Genomic DNA, 25,789 nt, shown 5'->3' on the forward strand with positions numbered 1-25,789 from the left:
TCATCATTTGAAAGAAGACTTTTTTAGCCTTTTCTCCTTGGTCTTCAGGTACGGGCCTTCTACTACTTGAAGCTGCTTTTTGAACTAAAGCTTGAGCATTGCTCTTAGCTTCTTCAGATTCACCTCGGTTGGACGACATTACTATATGAAAAACATGTTTAAAATGGTCAGGATGTAACAACCCAATTTTGACCCTAATTGGAAAAAGTGGTTTCAGGGCCACAAATCTGAGTCAGAAAAATATTTTAATATTATTTTTAGTATTTGCAGTATGTGAATTAATATGTGTGAAAATTTCGTATGAAAATTTGATCGTTTGAGTGCTTAATTTGATAAAATGACTTAATAGCGTAAAATAAAAATTTAGGGGTCAAATCTAAAAGCACTCAATTGTTGTTGTCTTTTAAAAAATGGGGGTTTTAAATGGCAATTAGGCCATTTAAATGATAGTGGGTGAATATGGACAACTTTATCCTTATGTTATATGAAATATAAATTATTTAATAAAGGTTAATAAGGTAAATAAATAAAATACTAATATATGTTAATTAAAAACAAAGTAAAAATTCAATTGTTATCATCCATGTTTAGCTGAAACTAGAGAAAACAAATAAAAGAAAAACACAAGCATATATTCGGCCATATTCAAGCTTGATTAAGGTTCATTTTAGCTCGATTTTTGATAATTTTTACGTTTTTGAGATCCTTGCTTTGAATACTTCAAAACCCATGCCTTAATTTTGTGAATTGTTAATGATTTTGAAATGTGCCATTGATGAATGCTTGAGCTTTGTGATAGTTGATGATGAAAAATGAAAGATATGTGAAAGATTAACATGTTTTGTCTTTGAATTTTTGGTGAAATTGAGTAATTAGGGCTAAATTGTGAAATTAAAGTTTTGAGGGACAAAAATGTGAAATAAATGAAATGTGTGGACTTGCATGAGCACTAGGTACATTCGGCCCTTGTATAGTGTGGACAAATTTTGTGTATTTTGTGTTTTATGCAATAGGGACTAAATTGCAAAAAGTGTAAATGTTAGGGGTAAAATGGTAATTTGCCCATTTATGTGTTTTTGGACTAAATTGAATGTGATAATATTTAAACTAGCTCATTTTGAATATATTTAGATCAAGAACCAAAGAAATCGGAGTTGGACCGGGGAAAACCTAAAGTCGTCGACTAATCGTCCAGTTTCGATTTTACACTGTCCAATGTAAGTCTATTAGCAATTAAAAGTTATTAATTTAATATTTATACATGTATACTAATTGCATTTTGTGTTGTGCTATAATTAAAGGTATATTGATTGAATAAGTTTTGAAGTATGGATGATATTTATATATATAGCATGTTTGAATATACAAGTATAATCTTGTATAGTTTTATGAGTTGAAATAAAGGTAAGAAATGTATATAAGTATAGTTGATATTGAATAAGCATGCATATATATATATATATGTAAATTTCTTGTATTGAATTTAGGTAAGAAAGTTATATATGCATATGTTAGATTCAAATATATATGTAAATACATGAACAAGTCTTGAATTTAGATAAAGGTATGAGTATGTATATATGTATATATATGTATATAATGCTCGAATATATATACATATATATATAAGTTCATGGTATGAATGTTGTATATGTATAAATTCTTGATTTTAATCAAATGTATGTATAACATATATATATTAGGTTCGAATATATATATAGATATGTACATGTATAAACTCTTGGATTTGATTAAAGATATGTAACTTATGATTGTATATGTAGTTTGAATAGGTATGTATATATGAGTTGTAATTTATATGTATATGCTATATTCGAATGAGCATGCTTACATATATGTATATGTTCTTTTATTGAATTTAGGAAGGACATTTATATAAGTTTATATGAGATTCGATTATGCAGGTATACATGTATGTGTTCTTGTAATGAATTAAGTATGAAATTTATATATGTATATGAAAAATTCGATTATGTATATATATTCATGTAAAAGTTTTTGAATGGAATTGAAGGTATGAAATTATTAGTTTGGATCATTATAAGGTGATTAAATGTTTCAGACTTTACGTCTAGCAGGTCTGATGCCGGTGAAATATTTCAGACTTTATGTCTAGCAGGCTTAATGCCGGTGAAACAATTCGGACTATAAGTCTAGCAGGCTAAAAGCTGGTGTATTGAACAGGTTTTAAAACCTAGCAGGCTAAGTGCGGGTGAATCTGTTTATATTATGTGTTTAAATATGATGGATATGCATATGAATTATGTCATATGTATTTTAAGAACATGTATATACATTCGGTGATAATACTTGTTAGGCATATGTATATATGCATTCAGCTATTTATGTTTAAAGTGTATATACATTCGGTGATAATATTTGTTATGTGTATAAGCATTCGGCTATTCATGTTTAAAGTGTATATACATTTGATGATAATATTTGTTAAGCATATATGTATATACACATTCTGCTATTCATGTTTTAAATTGTATATGCATTCGGTTTTAAGTGTTGATAATTATGTATGCATTTGACTATATGTAAATGATATGTAAATGTATTTGGTTATAAGATTTTGATGAGTATTTATATATACAATTGGTTGTATGCATGTTGTTTATATATATATGTACTCATTGATATGAATTCTATGAGTTCATATATTTGGTTATAAATAAGATGAATATGAATAGTAATTATTCAAATGATAACATATATGGTATATTACTTAATTCATTAAGTGTACCAGAAATTATATAATTATTTATGTATATTTTAGTTATGCTATAGACTTACAAATCTATAAAAGCTTACTTTGTTTGTTTATGTCTTTCTATTTTTTTAGACTTAAAGATCAAGCTTCAAGTTCGGGGATTGTCAGCAAGATCATCACTCTATCTACTGTCTTGGTATTAAAATGTTTAAATTTTAACTTATGGCATGTACAAGCTAGATAATATTTTGAAGGTTGTACTTCTATATATATTGTATATGAGATTAATAGCCATACGAAAATGGCTTATTTTCTTATGGTTCATTTGTATTGTAATGTCTTTGTTTCGTTCAAAATGGTCAAAAGAGAATCTTAAATTTTTGCATGTTTAATATTAAAAAAAAATTAAACTTTAATGAATGTTTGTTTTGATTTGTGCTTTGATTAGTAATGCCTCTTAACCCTAATTCGGCGACGGTTACACAGGAGATATCACACTATCACATGTTATAAAATGACATGTATAGCTAGACTCGTATTTGCTACGTTAGTCCAAGAATCGGCTAAACCGTAGCTTTAATACCAACAAATGTAACACCTTTAACCCATATCTTTAACCGAAAAAGGGTTATGAAGTATTACAAGAATTTACAGATCAAATACAGTTATTTCATATAATTTAACATTCATATAACAAGTCAATCATATTCTATCATATTGTCCCTTATATGAGCCCTCGAGGCCCAAAATATGCATTAAAAACAAGTCGAGACTAAACCAGTTGCTCAGAGAATTTTTCGCAAAATTTTAAATTTTTTCCTAGATGCAGGGGAGACACGCCCGTCTGGTCAGGTCGTGTTGTTCACACGGACAAGAGACACGCCTGTGTCTCAGGCCGTGTTGGCATTCGAAGTGGGGCACACGACATTGTCCTAGCCCATGTCTATGCCTGTGTAACTCTCTGCTTTGGGTTACACGGCCAAGCCACACGCCCGTGTAAGCAATTTAATTTACATTAATTAGATTCAGTGGTCACACGGCCAAGCCACACTCCTGTGTGGATAATTTTGAGCATTATGTTTCTCAATTTTTAAGATGCAGGGGACATACAGCCAGACCACACGCCCATGTGCTAGGTCGTGTGGACGAAAATAGATTATTTTCAATGCCACTTTTCTCACCCAATTTGTCTTCCACCTACATCAACACCTTAACACATTCACAAGGCAATACCAATCATTCCAAATCAAGCTAATACCAAGTGTAGTACATGTTATAACATCCCATATGTCTAAGTATTCAATTTCCCTTAAATAACCCAATTCACATACATGCATATCTTACCAATTATACTAACTCAAACCAATTACTTATGAACCTATATAATTCTCCATCATTTAACCAATTCAAAGATTCATCAACCACATTATGTCCATATATAAACACATCAAAATATGACATTCACAAGTCATTTCAATAGCTAATTACAAACAAACATTTACATTGTCATCATTGGTCATATTTAGCCTATACATGTCATTATAACCAAAATTAGTTTGCTATATATATACTGAAGATTCCGAGGGATAGTGTAATGTAGCTCTGACCAGCTTCCAACCTTTACGAGCCTCCGAATACTATAAAATAGAGGAAATAAAACAGACTAAGCATTTAATGCTTAGTAAGTTCGTATAACGGGAAATTAACTTACCATTCATTTTCATTAAAATAAACATGCAAAATACATCCAAGAAATTTGGCTAATAGCCTAAACACACAACTTCATCAAACATGTTAGTCACTTATTTCACATGAATTTCAAGAATCATGTATGAGCTCATCAAATATCAAATTTCCATGTATTTCGTGTATATACAAATAGCGATTTACTTTGAATTAATTTATTTTTTTCATATTAGGATTTTTCCCGTTGAATCATTTAAAATATCGATGGATACCCGGGTAATATACACGAAGTGTACAAAATCTGTACTCCGTCAATTCATATTCAGAAATGTTCATACGAGCACATAAACGAGAAGCTCTTTCGAGCCATATAACAGGAAGCTCATGTGAGCAATGTAACGGGAAGCTTAAGAGAGCCATTATTGGGAATCTCATATGAGCAATTGTCGGGAAGGTTCAAGCGAACCAATATCGAGAAGCTCCGAAGATCCATTAACTAGAAGCTTATGAAGAGCTATATATCGAGACGCTCATATGAGCTGCGGTGCGTCCATAACACATGTAGGATCACAACCAAATCGGGATGCAACAAAGAGCTATTGACGGGAAGCTCGCAATAACCATATAACGGGAAGCTCATGAGAGCTAATAACGGGATGATCTTTCGAGCTATGGTGTGTCCGGAACACATGCAAGACCACAACCAATCGGAAACTCTGTATCCATCGAATTTCATTTATTCAAACGAGACTTAATACTTGTCAGATATATTTGGATGTGTGTTCAATTTTCATACTTGTCAATTACACAATTTAATTCACATACACAACATTCAATTCAAAAATATAAATATACAACTTAGTTACATGAACTTACCTCGACAATGTTCGTGCACACAAAAGTTCCTAATCCGTTACTTTCTCTTTTCCTCGATTTAATACCGTATTCAATCTATCCAGATCTATACGAATGAATTTAACATTAATTTAATACAATTTACATTCAATTCAAACCAATTCACACTTTAGGTAAAATTACCATTTTACCCCTATACTTTTAATTAATTTTGATTTCGTCCCTAGGCTTGGAAAAAGAAATTCATGAAATTTAATCTTTATCCCAAGACTAGAAATTTTCATATAGAACAATAGCAACCCATGAATTCCATAAAATTTAGAATTTTCCATGAATTCAACATCTTTTCAATTTAATCCCTAAATCATGATTTCATCAAAATTCTTTAAGAAAATACTTTTAAATACCCATCAACATCTCAAATTCATCATCTAATAGCTAAAATCATATGAACTCATCAATGGTAACTTCCAAGGTTTTCAATAAAATCAAAAACTAAGGTAAAGGTTATTTGGACCTAATTGTAACAATATAAAAAACATAAAAATTTCAAGAAACGGGTAAGAATTGAACTTACATGGAGCAAAAATTGAAAAACCAGCCTAAACCCTCTTCAATGTCTGCTTTTAGAACCAAAAATGATAATGAAATGTCTAGAAATCTTTAATTTTCCATTTGTTATAGTTTAATTTGGCAAAATTTACAATTGATTTTTATTTTATTAATTTTCCAGGTTATGCCCCCTCTTCCACCCATTTTAGGCATATTTATGCCTTAAGTCCTTCCCTATTTACTAGTTAAGCTATTTAATCACTTAACTATTATAGTTAGCAAGTTTTACATATTTTTCAATTTAATCATTTTTAACTAATTAGACATGTAATCGGTAAATTTTCTTAACGAAATTTTCATTCGAAATTTCTATTATACCATAGACCACAAAATAATATTAAAATAAATTTTCTTTCGACCTTAGATTTGTGGTTCGGAAACCACTGTTCCGATTTCACTGAAAACGAGTTGTTACAATATGCCTATTTTATATATATATTTTTATATTTTAATTTATTATATATTTTTATGCTTCTTACAATATTTTATAATATATATTTTAAATTTTATATAATTTTAATAAATTTTATTTTAAAAATTCATATTTTTATAATTTTTATATTTTTCTCGTAATTTATATTTTTATAATTTATATAAAATCATTTTAATAATTTTTGCAATTTTTTATCATTTATATAATTTTTGTCATTTATAATAATTGTTATATTTTTATTTTTCTTGCACTTCAAATTATTGTATAGTTTTCATATTTTTATGATTTAAATATAGAATAATTGTCAAAACCATTTTTATTTAAACGGGGTCGACTTTTATTTAAAAACAAAAATGGAGTCGCCACCAATCTATTTTTATGAGGTGTGATTGAGTCACCTGGAAAAGTAGTTGTTTTTAATAAACGATTTGATCATATTAAAAATAACGATTTCGGTCCACAAAATTCAGAAAAATGGGTTCGGGAGTCGGTTACGTACGAGGAAGGATTAGCACCCTCGTAATGCCCAAAATTGGTACCTAGTTGATTAATTAATGTCTTAATGTCGAATATTGAAAATTTGAAGAGCCCGGGCTAAATTGGCCTATTATAGCTGCCCCTCTTTGCTCATTGTCGTGTAACGAAAATGAAGCAAAGACTAAAGAAGGCCAATTTTGCCCGGTCGTGTTGGACATTGGTGCGCTTCTTCTTCAAGTAGCCTCTTCCTGACCCACTGTAGCTTCGGAGAGATAAGGCTCACTTTCTTCAACCTACTCCATTGCAACTTTAGGGAGATAAGATTGATATATTCAACCGGCTCCACTGTAACTTCAGAGAGATAAGGTTGGTTATCTTCAGTCTTTAATTGCTCCGTTGCAACGCCATGGAAACAAGATTGGCTACCTTAAGGTTTAATCTGTTCTACTGTAACCTTAGAGAAATAAGATCTACCATCTTTAGTCTGCCCCACTGCACCTTCAAGGGATAAGACTTGCTTTCTTCAATTTTAACGCCAGGGAGATGAGATTCGCTGCCTTCAGCTTTAATCTGCTCTGCTACAACACCAGGGAAACCAGATTTGCTACCTTTAGCCTTAATCTGTTCCACTGTAATGCAAAAGAGATAGGATTCGCTGCCCACAGCTTTAATCCGCTCCACTTCAGCTATTCCAAGTCTTAATGTCAGGGAGATAAGATTCTCTGCCCTATGCTCTAATCTGCTCCGCTGCAACGCTAGGGAAACAAGATTCGCTACCTTTAGCTTTAATATGTTCCACTATAATGCCAAAGAGATAGGATTCGCTGTCCGCAGCTTTAATCCACTCAACCTCAGCTATTCCAAGTCTTAACACCAGGGAGATAAGATTCGCTGCCCTCAGCTTTAGTCTGCTCCGCTGCAACGCCAGGGAAAGAAGATTCACTACCTTTAGCTTTAATCTATTCCACTATAAGGCTAAATAGATAGGATTCGCTGCCCACAGCTTTAATCCGCTCTACTCTAGCATTAACTCATTCTGCTGCAATGCCAGGGAAACAAGACTTGCTACCCCTAGCTTTAATCTGCTCCACTGCTGCGTCAGGGAAAATTCGCTGTCTTCGATCTGCTCCACTACTGCTCTGGGAGACATGATCTAAAATCTTCAACCTACTCCACTGCTACTCAGGGAGATAGGACTAGTTGCTTAAATCTGCTTCCCTACTACCTTGGGAAGATAAGATTTGTCATCTTCGATCTGCTTCGCTGTCAGTACAGAAAAGCAAGATCTGCTATCTTCAGTCTGCTCCGCTAACAATACAGGAATATAAGATCTACTATCTTTGATCTACTTCGCTGCCAATACAGTAAGACAAGATTTGCTATCTTCAATCCACTTCACTGCAACTTTGGAGAGATAGGATTTGTGGTTTCACTGATCTGTTCTCTGGGGAACATGACCTGTATAATTCATTTTATGAACCTAATTATGCCTAGTGTCATGATCAGAATGAATCAAATGCTCCTAACTAGACATGTATGAATGATGTTTGCATGAATTCAGAATGCCATTTTTTTAGAATGATCATTCTTTTTCACTTAGGTTGTCATTACTCAAAGTTTATTAAGGTCTTATCACTAACGTGCTATAACGCCTTCTTGCTCGGCCAGCATCCAGAAACTTAATCAGATTGCCCCACTATAAACCTCAAAGTTTATTAAGGTTTTATTAGGGACTCAAAGCGCCCTTTGCGGGTTTTCACCTTGATTCCCTCTCCTATTAGGTAAAGTACCTCTTGACTGCATCTGAGTTTACAGGGTTTGGCAAGTTTTTGCCATCCATCTCACTCAAGATTAAAGCTCCTCCGGAAAAGGCCTTCTTTACAACATATGGGCCTTCCCAATTTGGCATCCATTTCCCTCTAAAATCCTTTTGTATAGGAATGATCTTTTTCAATACTAGGTCCCCCTCGTGGAATTCTCTTGGACGAACCTTTTTGTTGTAGGCCCGCATCATTCACCTTTGATACATCTGCCCGTGTTGAATAACTTTTAGCCTTTTTCCCTCTATTAAATTCAACTGATCACATCGTGATTGGATCCATTCTGCTTCATCCAACTCTTAGCTCAACTAATACCCGAAGAGAAGGGATTTCTACTTCAATGGGTAAAATTACCTCCATACCACAAACCAAAGAAAAATATGCTGCCCTAGTGGAAGTCTTGATAGATGTTCGACAAGTAAGGAGGGAAAATGATAATTTTTCATGCCAGCCCTTGTAAGTCTCAGTCATTTTTTCGCAATCTTCTTATTATTTATTCCTGGGCGATACAGTGATGAATCGCGATGTCTGAGTTTGAATTGATTATAGACCTCAGCTATCGTGATAACACATTTACCGATACCATCTTCTCTGGAATTCTATAACGGCATATGATAACATTGGCGTATGAAGCAGCCTTTACCCGTTCGATGAAGTAAAAAATGAAGCAATGCCCATTATAAGCCTTCGATGATGATGACGTCCAGGCCCCGATTTTGCTCAAAATTTGAGTCGCCCTTTTCAGGTTTTCAACTCAAATCCACCTTTGGTCACAAAGCGCCCTTTGCGGGTTTTCGCCTTGGCCTCTCCTTTTCCTTTTCTTTTTTTTTCATTTTTCCATCATTTTCATTTTCATTTTCATTTTCATTTTTTTATTTTTTAATTTTTTTTTGAAACCCATAGGATTAGACAAGTCTTTGTTATCCCTTTCGATCAGAATAAATGCTTTTCTAAATAAAATCTTTTATGCAAGATCCTTCACATCCACTTTAATTTTGTATGCGAATGATCTTATTTGGTATCAAACTTCTTTCATAGAGCTTTCTGGGTGAGATTTACTTTTGGAGCATTTGACTATGAAAAAAAACTTTGAATCTTCCTTTTCAATTAGGGTAAAATTCAGTAAAGAATGCGGAGAGATGGCAACTTGACTTCAATGGGCAAAGCTATGATAAATCAAAGAGAAAAGCGTTGTCCCGGTAAAGAATTTTCGCTGTATCGTTCATGATGTTAATCTTTAACATACTACAAATTTCTGATATCGTGCTGTTGTTCAAATTACAATATCAGTATTTAACCCGAGCATATCCTATTATGACCCTGCGAAGACATCTTTAAACTCTTGAAGTAACTTAACAATGTCTTGCTTCGCTTCTTCGGTTATGCACGTTCCCTTAAGGTCACAATCTCCATTGTCTCCTCAGGAGGTAAAATTTCATTCTTGCTTTACCATCCTCAACAAGTCCGAGGATAGGCTACAATCTATGTCATTTTCAAAGTCATGAGATCCCTCTAAACACATGCCTCACTCAAAAGGAAATTCTGAGTCTGTAGCAGCGTCACTCATGTCATTGATATCTGGGGACCTATAGTAAGTATCAGAGAATATACAAAAGGATGTATGAATTTATGAATAATTATTTGTACAATATGATTAAGAAGGAATAAAAGAATGATATGGAAGAAAATCCAAGAGAATGAAAGAATAATTATTCGAAAAGAATAAAAGAATATTGGCTCAAAAATAAATGCAAAGATGTATTTTATTAGAACAACGACGTTCAGACATGAGCCTGTTTCACAAAGGAATTCCTATCATTTTTAGGCTAAAAACAACAAGAATTGTTCTGAACATTACTCTGAATAAGCTCTAAAGACTACATGGATTTCTTCCGCAGTCTAATTATTTAGCTCGCTCTCAGGTTCGTAAGGGCAGATTTCTAACAAAGTCCCTCTTTTAGCCTTGTCTTCATATACGGTGTTGATGTAAACGCTTCCTAAAACTTCTTCATACATCGTATTCACCCCATTATCAATGTGATTGGGTAGCGAATTTTCTGCACTGGAGACCTCATCGAACTTGACAATGCCTATATTAATGAGTCTTTCAACTATCTTTTTGAATGCGGTGCAATTTTCTATCGAGTGCCCCGTAATTCCTGCATGGTATTCACACTGAGCATTTGCGTTATACGATTTAGGAAATGGAGGCAACATTGGTTTCAAGTAGAAAGGGGACACCATATGTGCATTAAATAGGCTTTGATATAGCTCGCTATATGACATCGGTATAGGCGTGAACTGAGGCCTTTCTGTATTTGCCTTCATGTAAGATTCTCGCTTCAAAGGGCCCTGATGGCTGGTGGTTTCTGTCTTTGGTCGGTCCACAGCGATTGGTTTTGAGTGGCCCTTGTTATATTTTCCTGCATTATCCCCCTTATTCCCCTTCCTCTTTGGGGCCTTTATAGTATCTGGGTACTCTACCCTCGTCTGTTTTATTTCTTCTGGATTATCAAGAGCAATAGGATTGGCTAGATTGTTCCTCAGATTGGATCTTGAGCCTATCGGGCGATTCATTGGTGTTAAGGTACCGGTCTGATATTGTTGGGATTTGATAGTAAGGGGTGCCCCTTGTGGACGCATATCTGGTTGGACATTTATCGGGGTAAAACCTGAGGGATAAACAGGGTCTTCATTATCCTCTCCAAAGTGGACCACTGGGCTTTGCTCTCTTTCTAACCCTCTAGCCAATAACTAGGTTAACTGGTTTATCACATTTCTTTGGAATTCTAACATCTGATCTTTCATATCTTGTTAAAATTTGGTCAATTGCTCTAGCATCTTTATTTGTATCTGCTCTAATCTCTCCAACCTTTGGTCCATTCCCTTAGTCTTTGCTTGGGTATTGTAAGGGTGTTGGCTTTCCAGATTAACTGAAATAACTTTAATCAATTAGACTCTTTTAATGGATTTTAATGCATATGAAGAAATTAAGTGCAAATGTATGAAATGAATGCAAAAAGAGACGTTGATTCTGGTTCAATTTTTTACTAAAATAACTTTACTAGAAAACAGATCTCTTTACATAAAGCGGATACATATACGACTTCGCCCTCGATCATCTGGATATTAAGATGCATCTCGCGAATTTTTCAATAGACATCTACTAGCTCCTTTTGCTTGATCCAGGTCGCAACTCGTTGCTCACTCATGCTCCTGATCTTCTTTAAAAAGGTTGGGATGTTTGACAACTCTTGAAGAATCTTTGCTAACTTGAATCTTCAGGCAACGCAGCAAGGTCGTATACTCCTCTTGTTACACTTCTCGCATCACGTTTTCTTGGACTATATTTGGACAACCGTATTGACTTCCACTTTATCAAGAAATCCATTTTCCATGACAAGCTCTCTATTTAGCAACTAAACATGAATCAACACCTCTTTTCTATGATGAAATGCCATGCAGTCAAAATGTCATGCAGCCAAAACAAACACAAGTTAGTATCAGGTATAAACGTAGAATCCAATGCAATCAAGAAATAATAAAACACCTATTCGGGTATCTACTAGGGTTCAGTGTAGTTCTACCTAGGGTGAGTTTCTAAGGTTCACTATATGAGGTTTGGCTTCTAGAGCAAAGGTACCCAAACCAGCAGATTCCTCAATCCTCACCCATTATAGGCTCATATGGACCGAGTTCAGTTCAGGGGAATACATTTCCCTATGGCTGCACGAGATGGAAATCTCATGAAGACATAGGTACAGATGTATCCCGAAAGCGGTCCACTATCCTACACGGAGGTGAACACCTCACGAGGGACTAGTTTCTCGCTCCCACTTAGAGGGGTAAAATTGACCAACCCACGCAATGCAAAATGCAAATACACATTAACATATTTGGACCAACCAAACAAACATACCATGATCAAAATCATGGTAATAATGCATAAGGGGGGAATCGTGATTTTAAAACAAATTTTGATTTCTCGAACGAAAGACAAAAATTAATCAATTTACGACTCGACTCTCTAACATCTCCCCAGTGGAGTCGCCAAGCTGTCGAAACCATTTTTATTTAAACGGGGTCGACTTTTATTTAAAAACGGAAATGGAGTCGCCACCAATCTATTTTTATGAGGTGTGATTGGGTCACCTGGAAAAGTAGTTGTTTTTAATAAACGATTTGATCTTATTAAAAATAACAATTTTGGTCCACAAAATTCAGAAAAATGGGTTCAGGAGTCGGTTACGTACGAGGAAGGATTAGCACCCTCGTAACGCCCAAAATTGGTACCTAGTTGATTAATTAATGTCTTAATGTCGAATACTGAAAATTTGAAGAGATCAAAACAATTCCCCTTTTAAAATCCTTATTGAAATTTATTATTTTGAAAGCTAAATAAAATTTGGCCATCTTACTTTAATGAAGAAATCGAAACCCCGTAGTTAGGGTACGATTGTTTGAAGTTCCGATGACAACTCACAAAGTTGTTTTTATTAAAAATCTCATCTTGTGATAACAAAACGTCGTATCCAGTGAGTTAGGATATAACATTTTGAATTTTCGAGAATAAGCTTTTATTTGAAATTTGTATGATTTTATTGAAAAAGGGATACTCGGCTATTTTGAATTTAACGAGAAAATTGAAGCCCAGTAAGTTAAGGCATAATCTTCTCGAAAATCTTAAATATCGAGTCTTGTTTTATAAACTTTTGAATAAAATGTAATGTGATTAAATGATAACATACTGACTTAAAAGGATAATTTGTAAATGAATCATACACTAACGAATAACAAATAATTAATAAACAAATATAAACATGCATGGCAACAATAATTTCAATCATACATTATATAAATACCAATATCAATATTTTAAAATTAAATGAATTAATAATCAATTTTAAAAGATATACTAAAGAAATAAATGGCAAAAGGAGAAATTATAACCAATAAATTATCGTTCAAAATTTTAAAATAAACAATATATATGAGTTAAAACAAATAATATATATGAATGTACAATTTAATACAAATAATATCTACAATTTGAAATGAATTGGATAATTTACAATAAATAATATATAATAAATTTGAAATAATAATACATATAAAATTTAAAATTTTGATGATAATTCTAGAATAATCATATGTGATAAATCCAAAATAATAGTATATAATAAATTTAAAAATATTAATGATAAATTTGAAATAGATATACATGATAAATTTAAAATAATGTTAACAATGAATTTAAAATAATAATATTGACAAATTACAAATAATAAAACATGATAAATCTAAAATAATAATATACAATACACTTAGATAATATTAATGATTAATTTAATAATAGTAAGTATAAACATTCAAATAATATCGATTCAAAATTAAAAAAAACATAATAATCAATACTTAAACAAATAAAACACAAGCAAATTAAATCAAACTAGTGAGGATTAAATTGAATTTAAAAGAAATTAAAAGGAAAAATGAGAATAAAACCAAACTGAGGGCCAAAATATGGAAAAAATAGATAGTATAAAAAAGAAATTGCAATTGATAATATATGGAAAAAATTTAAAGCAAATAATCAAACAATTTAAAATGGATGATTTATAATACGAGTTTTAAAAATAAACAACATGTGTGACATAATATTAAAACAAATAAAGTATATAATTAATGGAAAAAAATAAAAGAATAATAAGAATGGTTAAATGAATGAACAATATGTAAATAAGAAAGTTGATGGATAAATAAACAAATAAAAGTAAAAGAATAATTAATGATTAAACAATTAAATAGATAAATAAAAAAGGTTAAAAAAACGCTTAAGTCAGCCTTACTCCCACAATATGAAGATTTAACGAAATTCCTCCACCAAAATCCAACTCAAATGAAAGCAACTTAAAAAGAAACGAAGATGAACAAAAAAACAAAATAAGAACAAGCCACAGAAAATAAGAACGCAAGAGAAGGAGAAATTTGAGTGAATGCTCTTAAGAATTATTATTACTCCAAACTCCAGTGTTTTACAATGAAGGGAGAGGCCTCTATTTATAGTTGAGCCTCCCCAAATCCAACGGTATAGATCAATTACATCAACGGCTAAGATTTAAAGGGTATCTACAAATTAAATCTTTAAGATTACAAAATCTTATCTTCTAAGATTGCATATTATATCTAAGATTGCATATCATTTTTCAAGTAATGGATCATTCCAATCGGGTCAAATGATACAATTTTGGACTGGACTTGGAATTTGTTTTATTATTTTGGGTTTATTATTTTTTTGTGAGCTCGGGCTAAATTGGCCTATTACAATAATGATTATCGCCACGTGACAAAAACGTCCAGAAGAAAACAATTGTTGTTACTTTGTAACGTTTAACCTTTAATTTTAATGGTCAAAGAGCTTAATTAATTATAATTTTAAAGTTCAAGGGACCAATGTTTTTTTTAACCTTTTATCTATAACAAAGGTTTCAACAATTCAAATAATATTTGAAATTTTCATGAAATCTAAACTCAAATTTATAAATCTACCTTAAAATTCAAATATATTTATTATTAGTATAAAATTTAAATATAATTGGTCAAATAAAAGTGCAAATTAATTGAATTAAAACAAAATATCCAAATTCACTAAATATCGAATTTCAGTATGTCCAAAAGAAAATTATAAAATAAAATAAAATAGATAATAGATTCCAATATCCAAACTCATTATTTTCAAAAGTGAATTTGAATTCATTATCCGCAAGATGTAAACAAATTTGAATATTGAATATTGGAGAGTTAATATAATATCCTATCTGAATATGATGCAATCAAATATTATGCACGAGATTTTAAACAAGTTAGCCTTTGTTGTTAATAAGTTCCTAGCCTGATTGATGCAATCATACCAATTAGGGGTGTGCTTTTTTTAAGTTTATCCGAATTAACAGATCAAACCAAATTAGTTAATTTAATTGGTCGATCACCGAATCTAATTTGATCGAGATCAATTAAAGGGTTTTGAAATTTTTAATTATCGGTTAATTTGGTTCGAAACAGAATGATTAACTGAATTAAATGATTAACTAAAATTATTAATAATTTATAAGCCTAATGTATTATAGATAGATCCAATATATTAGAGATAAGTCTAATACATTACATAAGCCCAATATATAAAATTACTGGATTTATAAATATTTCTATAATGAGCTTAGAAAAACATTATAAAAACTAAAAATATTTGAAAAAGAAACTAAAATTAAACAAAATAACACAGAATAAAAATTTTAAAATTGATGTTTTTAATGTAAGGTTTGTTATTATGTTTTAATTTAGTGTTATTATTGTGTTATTTGTTGTTTTAAATTTCAGTTAAACTTTTTGAATTAAAAGAAAGAAAAAATTGTCATAGATTTTTTATGTTTTAAATTGTTTGAAATATATATATATATTTATAAATTTTGGTTAAATCAATTAACCATCGGTTAATAAGAATTTATAAATTTTGGTTAATTAGATTGGGGTATTATTCGATTTCATAAACAAATCATAGCAAGCAAAATTTGACGTCATCGATAATCGGGTTAAATTTAGTAAAAGAAAATTCACCCCCGAGGGCAGGGGGTCACTTTCCTGGGATCCTCCTTCAACCATAGCCGACAAGAAAACTTGTTTCCATGGAGTAAGGGACCATCCTCAAATTCATGATAATAAAAGGGACCAATGTTCCCATCCTCACCAACTGGTCCAATGGCAGGGGCCCTCATCATTCACATTCAACATTAGCCAAAGACTACTGTTTCATGGGTCCCTATTCTTTACACTAATAGTTGAGTTCCGTTTCCAAACATCTAACGGCTCTAACGGAACATGATTTTGACGTACGCTTTTAGAATCACAAACTCAATGGCAAGGTTGAGGTCCTACAAGCTTTGAGGTACCAAGTTCGATAAAGAGTAAATGAAATGGCAAAACGGAGTGCAAGAGTGTGCAAAATACAAGGATCTTTTCCATTCAATTCCACATCAAACAGCATATTACAGAGAAATTGAAATGCTGCAAATTTTCCAAGCACCTGTTTCTATGCATGAACCGAGTAGAAACAGAAGTGAGATATAAAAATATTTGCATTTGTAATTTCATCTACTACTGTTGGACTTCCCAAAATTTAAAACCTTAAAACTGTACCATACTTGAAAGTTCTAACTAAAGCTTCAAACTCAAAGTCGAGGTCGAAGAACTATGAATCAAAGACGACGATGGAATACATCGCCTTTGTCTACTACTCATGGCAGGGCCTGGAGGGCAAGATTTCAATGAAGGAGGTAGAGGTTTAGAAGAAGGTACGAACTTACTTGGTTGGCTTCTTAACTTCTTCTCTACCGGTTGAAGCTTACCTTCTGATCTAACTTGGCGAACTCTCGTCTCGTTCAACTCTGCTGGGAGAACACAGTTGCAAAGGAAACCTATACATTCATCACAAGTACCATCATCATCAATAGTCTACAGAGAAAGAACCTATAAAATCCTACAAGATGGTAATAGGAGAACAGATGAAATTCAAACAGGATGCGAGTATAGTCCATATTTGAAAGAACCATGTCCTCATCACTGAAATAGAGATGTTGGATGAACCTAATGCATTCACGTTATCACAGTGAATTCTAACCAACATAAAATTCCCAACAAGTTCCAGCTCTCTGAGCAAAGACAAGATCAAGTACAGTACATTTCAGGGTTATCGTTTCATACTTGACAAAACATATCAACGTGAAGACGTTGAAACTAGCAAGTGTTATTAGTACGACCAAACAGAACAAACATCGTTCAAGTTGTAAAAAACGTGAGAAACTATGGCGACCATGGCAGTCTTGGTACGAATATGCAAGAGAATTATTGGTTCCAACAGGCAGTGAAGATGATTTACATGGCTGTCCTTTCAAATTTGGTAGACCCACCATGGCATTCGACAAAGCTTGCACTGTAACAGGTTTGGTCAAATGCCTCAGTGGGAATGGTGGGTGGAAGCAGATGCCTGATGCCACTTCTTTCTTATCTTCGAAAAGTTGTTTAAAGCAAAACATAACTTATCTTTCGTTTATTGTTACTATTAATTTTCTTTTCTATATGCTACTTTACTTTAAAATCAGATAATAAGCTAAACAGAGGAACTACAAAAATGCCGCAAAACTTTCCTTTCAATATATTTTCACATACCGATCTTCTGAAGAAACAATGAGATCATGAAGTAAAGTTTAAGTTTAAAAGGATAGAAGTGGATTTCTTACCAAGTCTAGCAAGTCGATTAACCCAGCTAGGAATTGGTTTCCCTGTCAATTGGATACACACATCATTGCAGAAATGATTACAGTTCTTTGTGATGAGATGGTAAGTGTTCCCGGAGTAATCTGTAGCGAGTTTCTCCATAAACGAACGAACGTCTTTCGGACCTAAATCGGTCCTTCCAATTAAAATAGATTTCCTAAACGTGAAACCAGGACACTGCCTGGGCTCCACTTCGAAAATTCCAGTCGCCGAATGCTCATGCGCTCCAAAACCATATTCAACTCCATGAACTGCATACAGCAAGAATCAGCATACTCAAAATCAACTTGTACAATAATATACATGTATACATTTATATACATACACACTAAAATCATGGATGTATATTCTTATTCCTTATATACATAAAAAATCAATCTTTCAAGGGAATTAACTTGACTAGTGTTATTAAACCGTAAAAACATTCAACAACAACCTTAATTTGCATAGAAAAATTTTCAAAAATTTCCCTTCAATTTCCAGTCTTGTTGATTACTAAAAAAAAATTCCATTACTTTTCCAGCAACACCCCAAAAAAGAAAACAAAAACTTGACTAAATTCAAAGGAAAATAAGAAAACAAACCTTGAACCCCAGAATGATAGATCCCAAGGCCAAACCAATAAGCATAACCATTAATCGGAGTCAAGTCATATACATTCAAATAAACCGGAACCGATCCAACTTTCTTCTTCCGGGGCATCAACACCATTGTGCACAGCATTTTTTAGGCTAACTTTAATAAATAAATAAAAAGAAGCCAGATTTTTTTACAAGAAGAGAGATAATTGAGGTTTCTATGGGGACGGGGTATTATAGAAAAAATAATTAAAGAGAAACTGGTATGGGTAAGCGCCGAAATTCGATATTAGTTTCCTTGTTTCGATTGAAAATAAATAAATAAAATAATGAAAAAGGAAGAAATCTGTAACTTGGGTTGTACCGAACGAGAGAGCCGAAAGCAAAGCAAAATAGCATCACCTTTTGCTTTCAAGGATCCTCCTCGTCCTCGTGGTTGATGCTTGCTTTCTCTCTCTTTTTTTTTTATATATATATATATATTATTTCATATTACATATAAAAGTATTGCTTTTTTTATTATATAATAATATTCCAAGTTCAAATTTAATTATATGTATTTTCTAAAATTTTATATAAAATATTAAAGAATCAAAATACTCACATACATGCTTATTAAAAATTTTAATATAATGTTTGGATAATTTTATTATAAAGAGTGTGTTTGTAAATTATTAAAAAATTATTTTCAATAAAATAAAAGAAATTTAACATTTAATATTTTAAATATATTTGATAATTATTTTAAAATTTTACTTACTATAAAATTTTCAACAACAAAATCTTCAACAGGTAGGTAACTACTTATGACTTAGAAAATTTTAATTTTAATTTTAATTTAGCTATGCTTAAAAAGAATGAAATATTCAACATTACCATATTTATCTTTCATCTAAAACCAATCAAAATAATATAAAATATAATAATAAAATTAAAAATAAAAATTAAGAATATTTTAAAATTAATATTTAATTTTGTCAAACAGTACTTATATTACTAATTTAACAAACTGTTTTCTAATATAAATTCAACTCTTAAAATTTTATCATACTTAATTTTTTTTGACACTTTAAATCTTTAGTTTATAAACACACCTTTTTAAAAAAATAGAAAAATTAAAACTCAGTTGATGGATGAGATTTGACTCAAACAGCTTTTAAATAATAGTAGTATAAATGTAGTTGTTTAAAATTGAGGGAAACCCCAGAGTTTTGGGAAAATTACTCCCAACTACCATTGTGCTTTTTTTCTTCTTTATATTGAAATCCCGTGGCGTGTATGTATGCGTTTTCGGTTGGAGTTCTACTTACTTTTGACAAACTTAGGGTAGAGTTGTGAATTGGACTCTTTGATTTAAAAATCTGAATATAATTAATTCAAGTTTTAAAAATCAAGTTATTTTATTATTATTATAATTGAATTACTTTTAGATTTAAAATTTTGATTTTTTTCCGGGTTATAATTATTCTGGATTATTACTTTCGAGTTTCAGCTTTTAATTTTAATAATTAAATTAAGCTGATTTAAGTAAATATTAGATTATAGAGCTTGAATAACAGAGATATATAGTAAATATATTTTTAAAATTCATATAAAAAATAAATGAGGTTTAATTGAAATGGTAAACTAGAAATATATGTATTTTTCTTTTTTAATAAAAGATAAAAATACCCTAAAATATATATTTTTACTTTATAAAGTAATGTTATTTTGGCAATTACTTAATTGTATTAGTATTCGTTTGACTCGTAACATTAACTCAATTAGAAACTTAATATATATAAGCCAACTATCTTTATAACAACCACAGTTGTCTATCAAGATTTTGCCTGTTATACACTTATAATAACATGTTATGGAGATCTAATTGTTCCAATGAGAGCAATACTTGAAATGGCAATCCATAAAAAAAATACCGATATTGAGATTGACTAAAATAAGGCGAGAGCTAAAAGGAATTACTGGAAATACTTAGTAAAATTGACATGACTGCTGTAGCCGGTCCAATACTAAATAAACGAGTATTGCCTCTAGATGGGAGATAAGCATATAATAGAATTCATATTGTGAATTTCTATCAAATAAAAAAAAATGTGAATTATTTTTTTAAAAAAAGTGGGAATCAAATCAACAAAATTAAAAGGCGTATAACAAGTGCATGTATTGTTGTTCTTATGCATATTTTATTTTACATTTTTCACATGATTAATTATGAAGTTCATAAATCTAACAAAGTTAAATAATCGATGTGAGTTATCACATTAAATTAAATAATTTACCATGAGCTCTTAAATTAAAGTAATCAATTTATAAATTTATGATGTTCCAAATTCATGACGTGGAACTTAACATCGTTAACCCTACTCATAAAAGATAATTTTCTTTTAATAAAATATAATCAATAGACTTTCTATGTGAAATTTAAATATTTTATTGAAATAATATTTTAATTAAGATCGTTTTATTTAATAAATTATAATTAATAGACTTCCTTAGTAAAAATTTTATATTAATAAACGTATTAGAATTATATTTAATAAACTAACAGCAAATAATTTAAAATTTAAAAATGAATAAGATATTTGTATATATTTGAATGATGGCTATAATATTAAAAAAAAAAAAGAACCCTTATATTTCTTCTCAACGGTGATTTATAATATTTATTAATTTATTATATGAAATAAATATATTTAGTTATTTACCCAACCAAGAGATAAAAGCTTTTCAACTTCAGACAATAAAAGGCTGAAAAAACGTTAAAAAGGACATGGGTAAAATTGAGAAAGAAAGCAATGTTGAGAAATAAAATTTTTCCCAATGCGGCGCAGCACAGTTAGCAACAGTCAACTGGTGCTACTGAGATTCAACTCAAAGAGTAGTTGAAACACATTAAAATGGAACTAACTGAACATCCAAAGTATACTTTAATTTGCACTTAGACTCCATTTATTTGTCAGTAAAATAGTTTATGGAAAATAATTTATTTTTATGGTGTTTAGATGAATCTGTGTAAAATATTTTTTGTTGTTTGGCAGATTTACTGAAAATATTTATCGGAAAAGCTGTTTTTACATATATTAATAAATTTATATTTTAATTTTTTACATATATAACAATGATTTATTTATAAATAAATAAATCAAATTAAATATATAATAATACTCAATTATTAAGCTAAAATATTAACCGTCATAAATTGAAAACAACAAAGTCAAATAAATTATTTGTAATTGTGTTATAAAAAATAAAAAACAAGGATTGAATAATTATAAATTAGCTTCCAAACCACAATTAATACTAGAAATTAATAATATTTCCAAATGCATAATTAGTAGTACACAACATAATAACAACAACATTGTCCAAGTGCATAACTAATATTACACCACATTAAAAGTATCAATATCTTAAACCTTGAGAAAATTTTTGAAGCCAAATTTTTTTTATGCTTTTTACTTTTAACTAAAAAAGCTTTGGCCTCGGATTCATGACTCACTAGATAATCAAACACAGAACACAGGAAGTCATCATCAAATCCTTCTTCCTCCATCGACATCACTTTTTCGTAAAGATGTGGTGTCTTATCCGTATTAAATTTTTTCAAAGCATTAGCAATTTTGCCAAGTTGTTCACCCACTAATTTAATTTTTTCATCAACGACACTTTCTTGAACATTTTTTCTTTTACGTTTGGATGTGCCAGATGAAGATACTTTTGTCCTTACCTCTTCAGTCTTTTCATTGTCGCAGTCTATAGACACTGAATCTTGGTTACCATCATCCAAATCTATGTCAGCAAATGTTCTAGCAAAACTCCCTGTTGCCATATCTTTGCCAACAACCAAAGTCATTTCATTATAATGATCAATGCTTTTATTCAAAAATGGTTCATACTTCTTGTGTGCCTGTTGGATATTATACACAATTAGAATAACAAGTAAAAAGCAATTGAAATATACTTAACATATATATACATATATTACCATCATTGCTGCATCATATGTCGCTCTATCACATGTGATCATTTTCATGTTATCATCCCATCCAAAACCACTTTCACCTCAAATTGTGCATATAATCTGCCACTGGTTTTTTACATTCCTCAAATGATTTTCCACATGCTTCGCATCGCATTGGACTTGAAATCTTTCAGAAATAGCTTCAGCAGCTCGATTAATAGAAACTGCTTTGAAAGTATTAGAAGGCTTATTTCCTCTCTAGGCCTCCTCTGCTAGAATTTTAAGAAAAAAGATGATCTATCGATTTTGTCCACCTGAATTGCTTGGAGGTCCCTTCTTTGTTGCCCTTACCCATTCTACATTGATAATTGTCATTGTCAATCATTTCAATATCCAACAAGCTTAAAACATAATAAATTAAATATCCAACAAGCTTAAAACATAATAAATTCAATATCTAACAAGCTTAAAACATAATCAATATCTAACAAATTCAAGACATAATAATTTCAAAATCCAACAAACTAAAATTTCAATATCATTATCCAACCAACATTAACAAAAAAAACAATTTTATTACTAAAACATACATAACATAGAAACAATAACCCTAAGCCCTAAACCTACCTAATATTTCTAACCATATAATTAGTTCACATAGTTTGTGCAATTTTGTCTCTTTTAGTAGACCATTCTCTTGCTTCTTCTCTTTCTTCTCGCTTTGTAAGAGTTGGTATTATCAAATTAGACTCAGGCTCCTCGTATAATCCTTGATTAAGTAAATCACTAGGATCAACTCCCATTATATGATTATGAATGATACAACAAGCCAAAACTAATATCTACTTGAGTTTGAAAATTCCAAAATGGTTCAGCATTTAATACATGAAACCGTTTTTTTTAAATCCCAAAAACACGTTCAATAGTGATTCATAATGATGAATGACGAAGATTAAAGAGTTCCTTTACATTTTCAGGCCCCTGAGCACTAAACTCTTTTAAATGATATCGGACACCACGATATGGGGTAATATATCCATTTCGGATGCCATATGCAGCATCAGCAAGATAATATTTACCTACAATTTTACAAAACATAAATAATACTAATAAATTATGAGCTTACTAGAACTATTTGGTATTTAATGATAATTATTACCTTCTAGAATTCTTAATCCTCTTGGGCGTGAAAGTGCATCACTTAAAATACGAGAATCATGTGCACTACCTTCCCAACCAGCTAGAACATAGGAAAATTTCAAATCAAATGTAATAGCAGCCAATACATTTTGTGTCGTCCCCCTTTTCCGGCTACGAAATCTTTCTTGAATGCTAAGTGGAACGGATGCACGAACATGTGTTCCATCTAATGCTCCAATACAATCTTTAAAATAAGGATAAAACCTTGGATTGTTTCTGATTTCACTAGGAGTTGACTCATCAGGTAATCTAATAACTAGTTTATATAATTTCAAAATAGCTCTCAATACAACCCTAAAGTAACGGTGAATTGTCTCAGTTGATCTATAATATCTAGACTCAATCACTCGAAACCTTACATTATGACCAATTATATGTAAAAATATAACTACTTGCTCCATAATATTCACAGATTTAGTTGATTGTAACAAATTATTTCTACTAAGAATATCACACAAATTAAAAAAGGCAATTGGTCTCATCCTTATCACATCAACACAACGCTGGTCACCACTATATAAAATACTATTAATATAACTTTCTCTTTCATAATCTCGATTCACACAAGGGTGAGATGCAATTTCCTTTCTAGTTTTTAATTTTTTAATCCAAAGATCCCCAAAAGCTAAAACTGAAGCCACGACTCCGACAATTGCATTTTGATCTTGATTGCGATCCATCTACACAAAATAATGCCACATAAATATTTGATCACTACAAAAAAGATGCAAGATTTTCATAAGATCACATATATGACTAAAGTTACCATGAATAAAGTGCATGCATACATATTAAGCTAATTATAATTGCATTAATAAATTTTTGAGAAATTAAAAAGTATCAACTACTTTCTTTGTACCAAGTTAGTGACACAACTAAAATTAGATATGATTCAATTTAAGAATAAACCAATGATTGGTCATAATATAATGTACATATGTAATGTTGAAAATGGACACGGATCTATACTTATTCATCATTTCATATCGTTATTCTATTCTTCAATAAATATTGCAACCACTTCCCTCTTCTTTTTTTAAGTTATTTGTAGATGACATGATGTACAATAGCGTAGTAAAAATGTTATTTTATTTAATATTTTTATTACACTTTACCTTTTGAACGTACATATGATTTAATTAGATTTTTTTACTTCAAAATTTTTGGACTTAATTATTTTAAATTTTATGTCAAAATAATTTTTAAAATTAAATATTTAAATTGTAAAAATATTTTATTATATTAAATTTTAATTTATTTTAATGGTGGTATTATTTCATTACATTTTTTTATTAATGTGAAATTCTTCTAATTAATGTTTTTAATTGTATCTTTCGGCTAAACATTAAAGATAGGCAAAATATCAAATTTAGACTTTAATGTTTACATTTTGTATCAATTTGGCTCTTCCAATTAAAATCTCAGTTGTAGATACAATTGGATACACAAGTCAACCTTTATATTATCATATGAATTCACAAGAAGAAACATAATATCAAAATTCACATAAAAGAGAGGATAATGTTAAGAGTTAACAAAAGGATGATTGTGGATAAAAACATTGCGTTAATGATGTATGATAATATATTATTGACAGATAAAATTTTTTAATCCATAATGAAAGCTGAAATTGAAATAATAAAAAAGTAGGCTAGCATATACTTAAAACTCAGAACAATACAACTTCTCTCAAAACAATACAAAAAATGCATTGACAGTGGCCAACTTTTAACTACTAAACTGATGCACATGGACATGAGAAATACATTAATTTAGTATATATTATATCCACAATTTCTAACTTCACCAGGATATGAATTTCTTTGAACTTCATGGTGAGTGGAGCAGTTATACTTTTGATTTTGATAAGTTCTAGTAGTGTGATCATGCATCATTGATTCTTTTGGCATTTCTGCTGACTGAATTAGCCAATCCCTAGAAGTAGTTAGTTTTGAAAATGATTCCCCACTAGAAGAAACTTGTGGTGAGGCTTGTCTTTTATAGCTTACAGACAAACCCATTGAAGTGGAAAATGTTTTTGGCTTGGCAAGGATTGATTTTAGCCCAACGTGGAAACCGTAGTGTTCTATTGTTTGTTAA

At 30.9% G+C, this 25,789-nt stretch overlaps 1 protein-coding gene and 1 long non-coding RNA gene across 2 annotated transcripts; both read right to left on the bottom strand.

Moving 5' to 3' along the window:
* Positions 1-11,648: 11,648 nt before the first annotated feature.
* On the bottom strand, positions 11,649-14,608 carry LOC128041654 (uncharacterized). The gene is made up of 2 exons (XR_008196593.1): positions 14,470-14,608; positions 11,649-12,064 (listed from the first exon to the last, which is right to left on the bottom strand). It is a non-coding gene; the product is annotated as an uncharacterized LOC128041654 (long non-coding RNA).
* A 2,006-nt stretch (positions 14,609-16,614) lies between these two features.
* LOC105774383 (deSI-like protein At4g17486) lies at positions 16,615-18,973 on the bottom strand. The gene is made up of 3 exons (XM_012596871.2): positions 18,535-18,973; positions 17,914-18,201; positions 16,615-17,091 (listed from the first exon to the last, which is right to left on the bottom strand). Exons 1-3 carry the CDS (start codon positions 18,671-18,673, stop codon positions 16,832-16,834), a joined length of 687 nt encoding a protein of 228 aa, XP_012452325.1. The 5' UTR covers positions 18,674-18,973; the 3' UTR covers positions 16,615-16,831.
* Positions 18,974-25,789: the final 6,816 nt, after the last annotated feature.

The sequence above is a fragment of the Gossypium raimondii genome, chromosome 6, assembly GCF_025698545.1.
Source record: "Gossypium raimondii isolate GPD5lz chromosome 6, ASM2569854v1, whole genome shotgun sequence".
Classification (NCBI taxonomy): Eukaryota; Viridiplantae; Streptophyta; class Magnoliopsida; order Malvales; family Malvaceae; genus Gossypium; species Gossypium raimondii.

Bases quoted from the DNA above. Each gene is read 5' to 3' on its own strand.
- LOC105774383 (XM_012596871.2), bottom strand. From the start codon at position 18,673: ATGCTGTGCACAATGGTGTTGATGCCCCGGAAGAAGAAAGTTGGATCG. The intron at 18,202-18,534 runs GTTTGTTTTCTT...TGCTGTATGCAG, and splicing joins CTATCATTCTGGGGTTCAAG to TTCATGGAGTTGAATATGGT. The intron at 17,092-17,913 runs GTAAGAAATCCA...ATGAATGTATAG, and splicing joins TAATCGACTTGCTAGACTTG to GTTTCCTTTGCAACTGTGTT.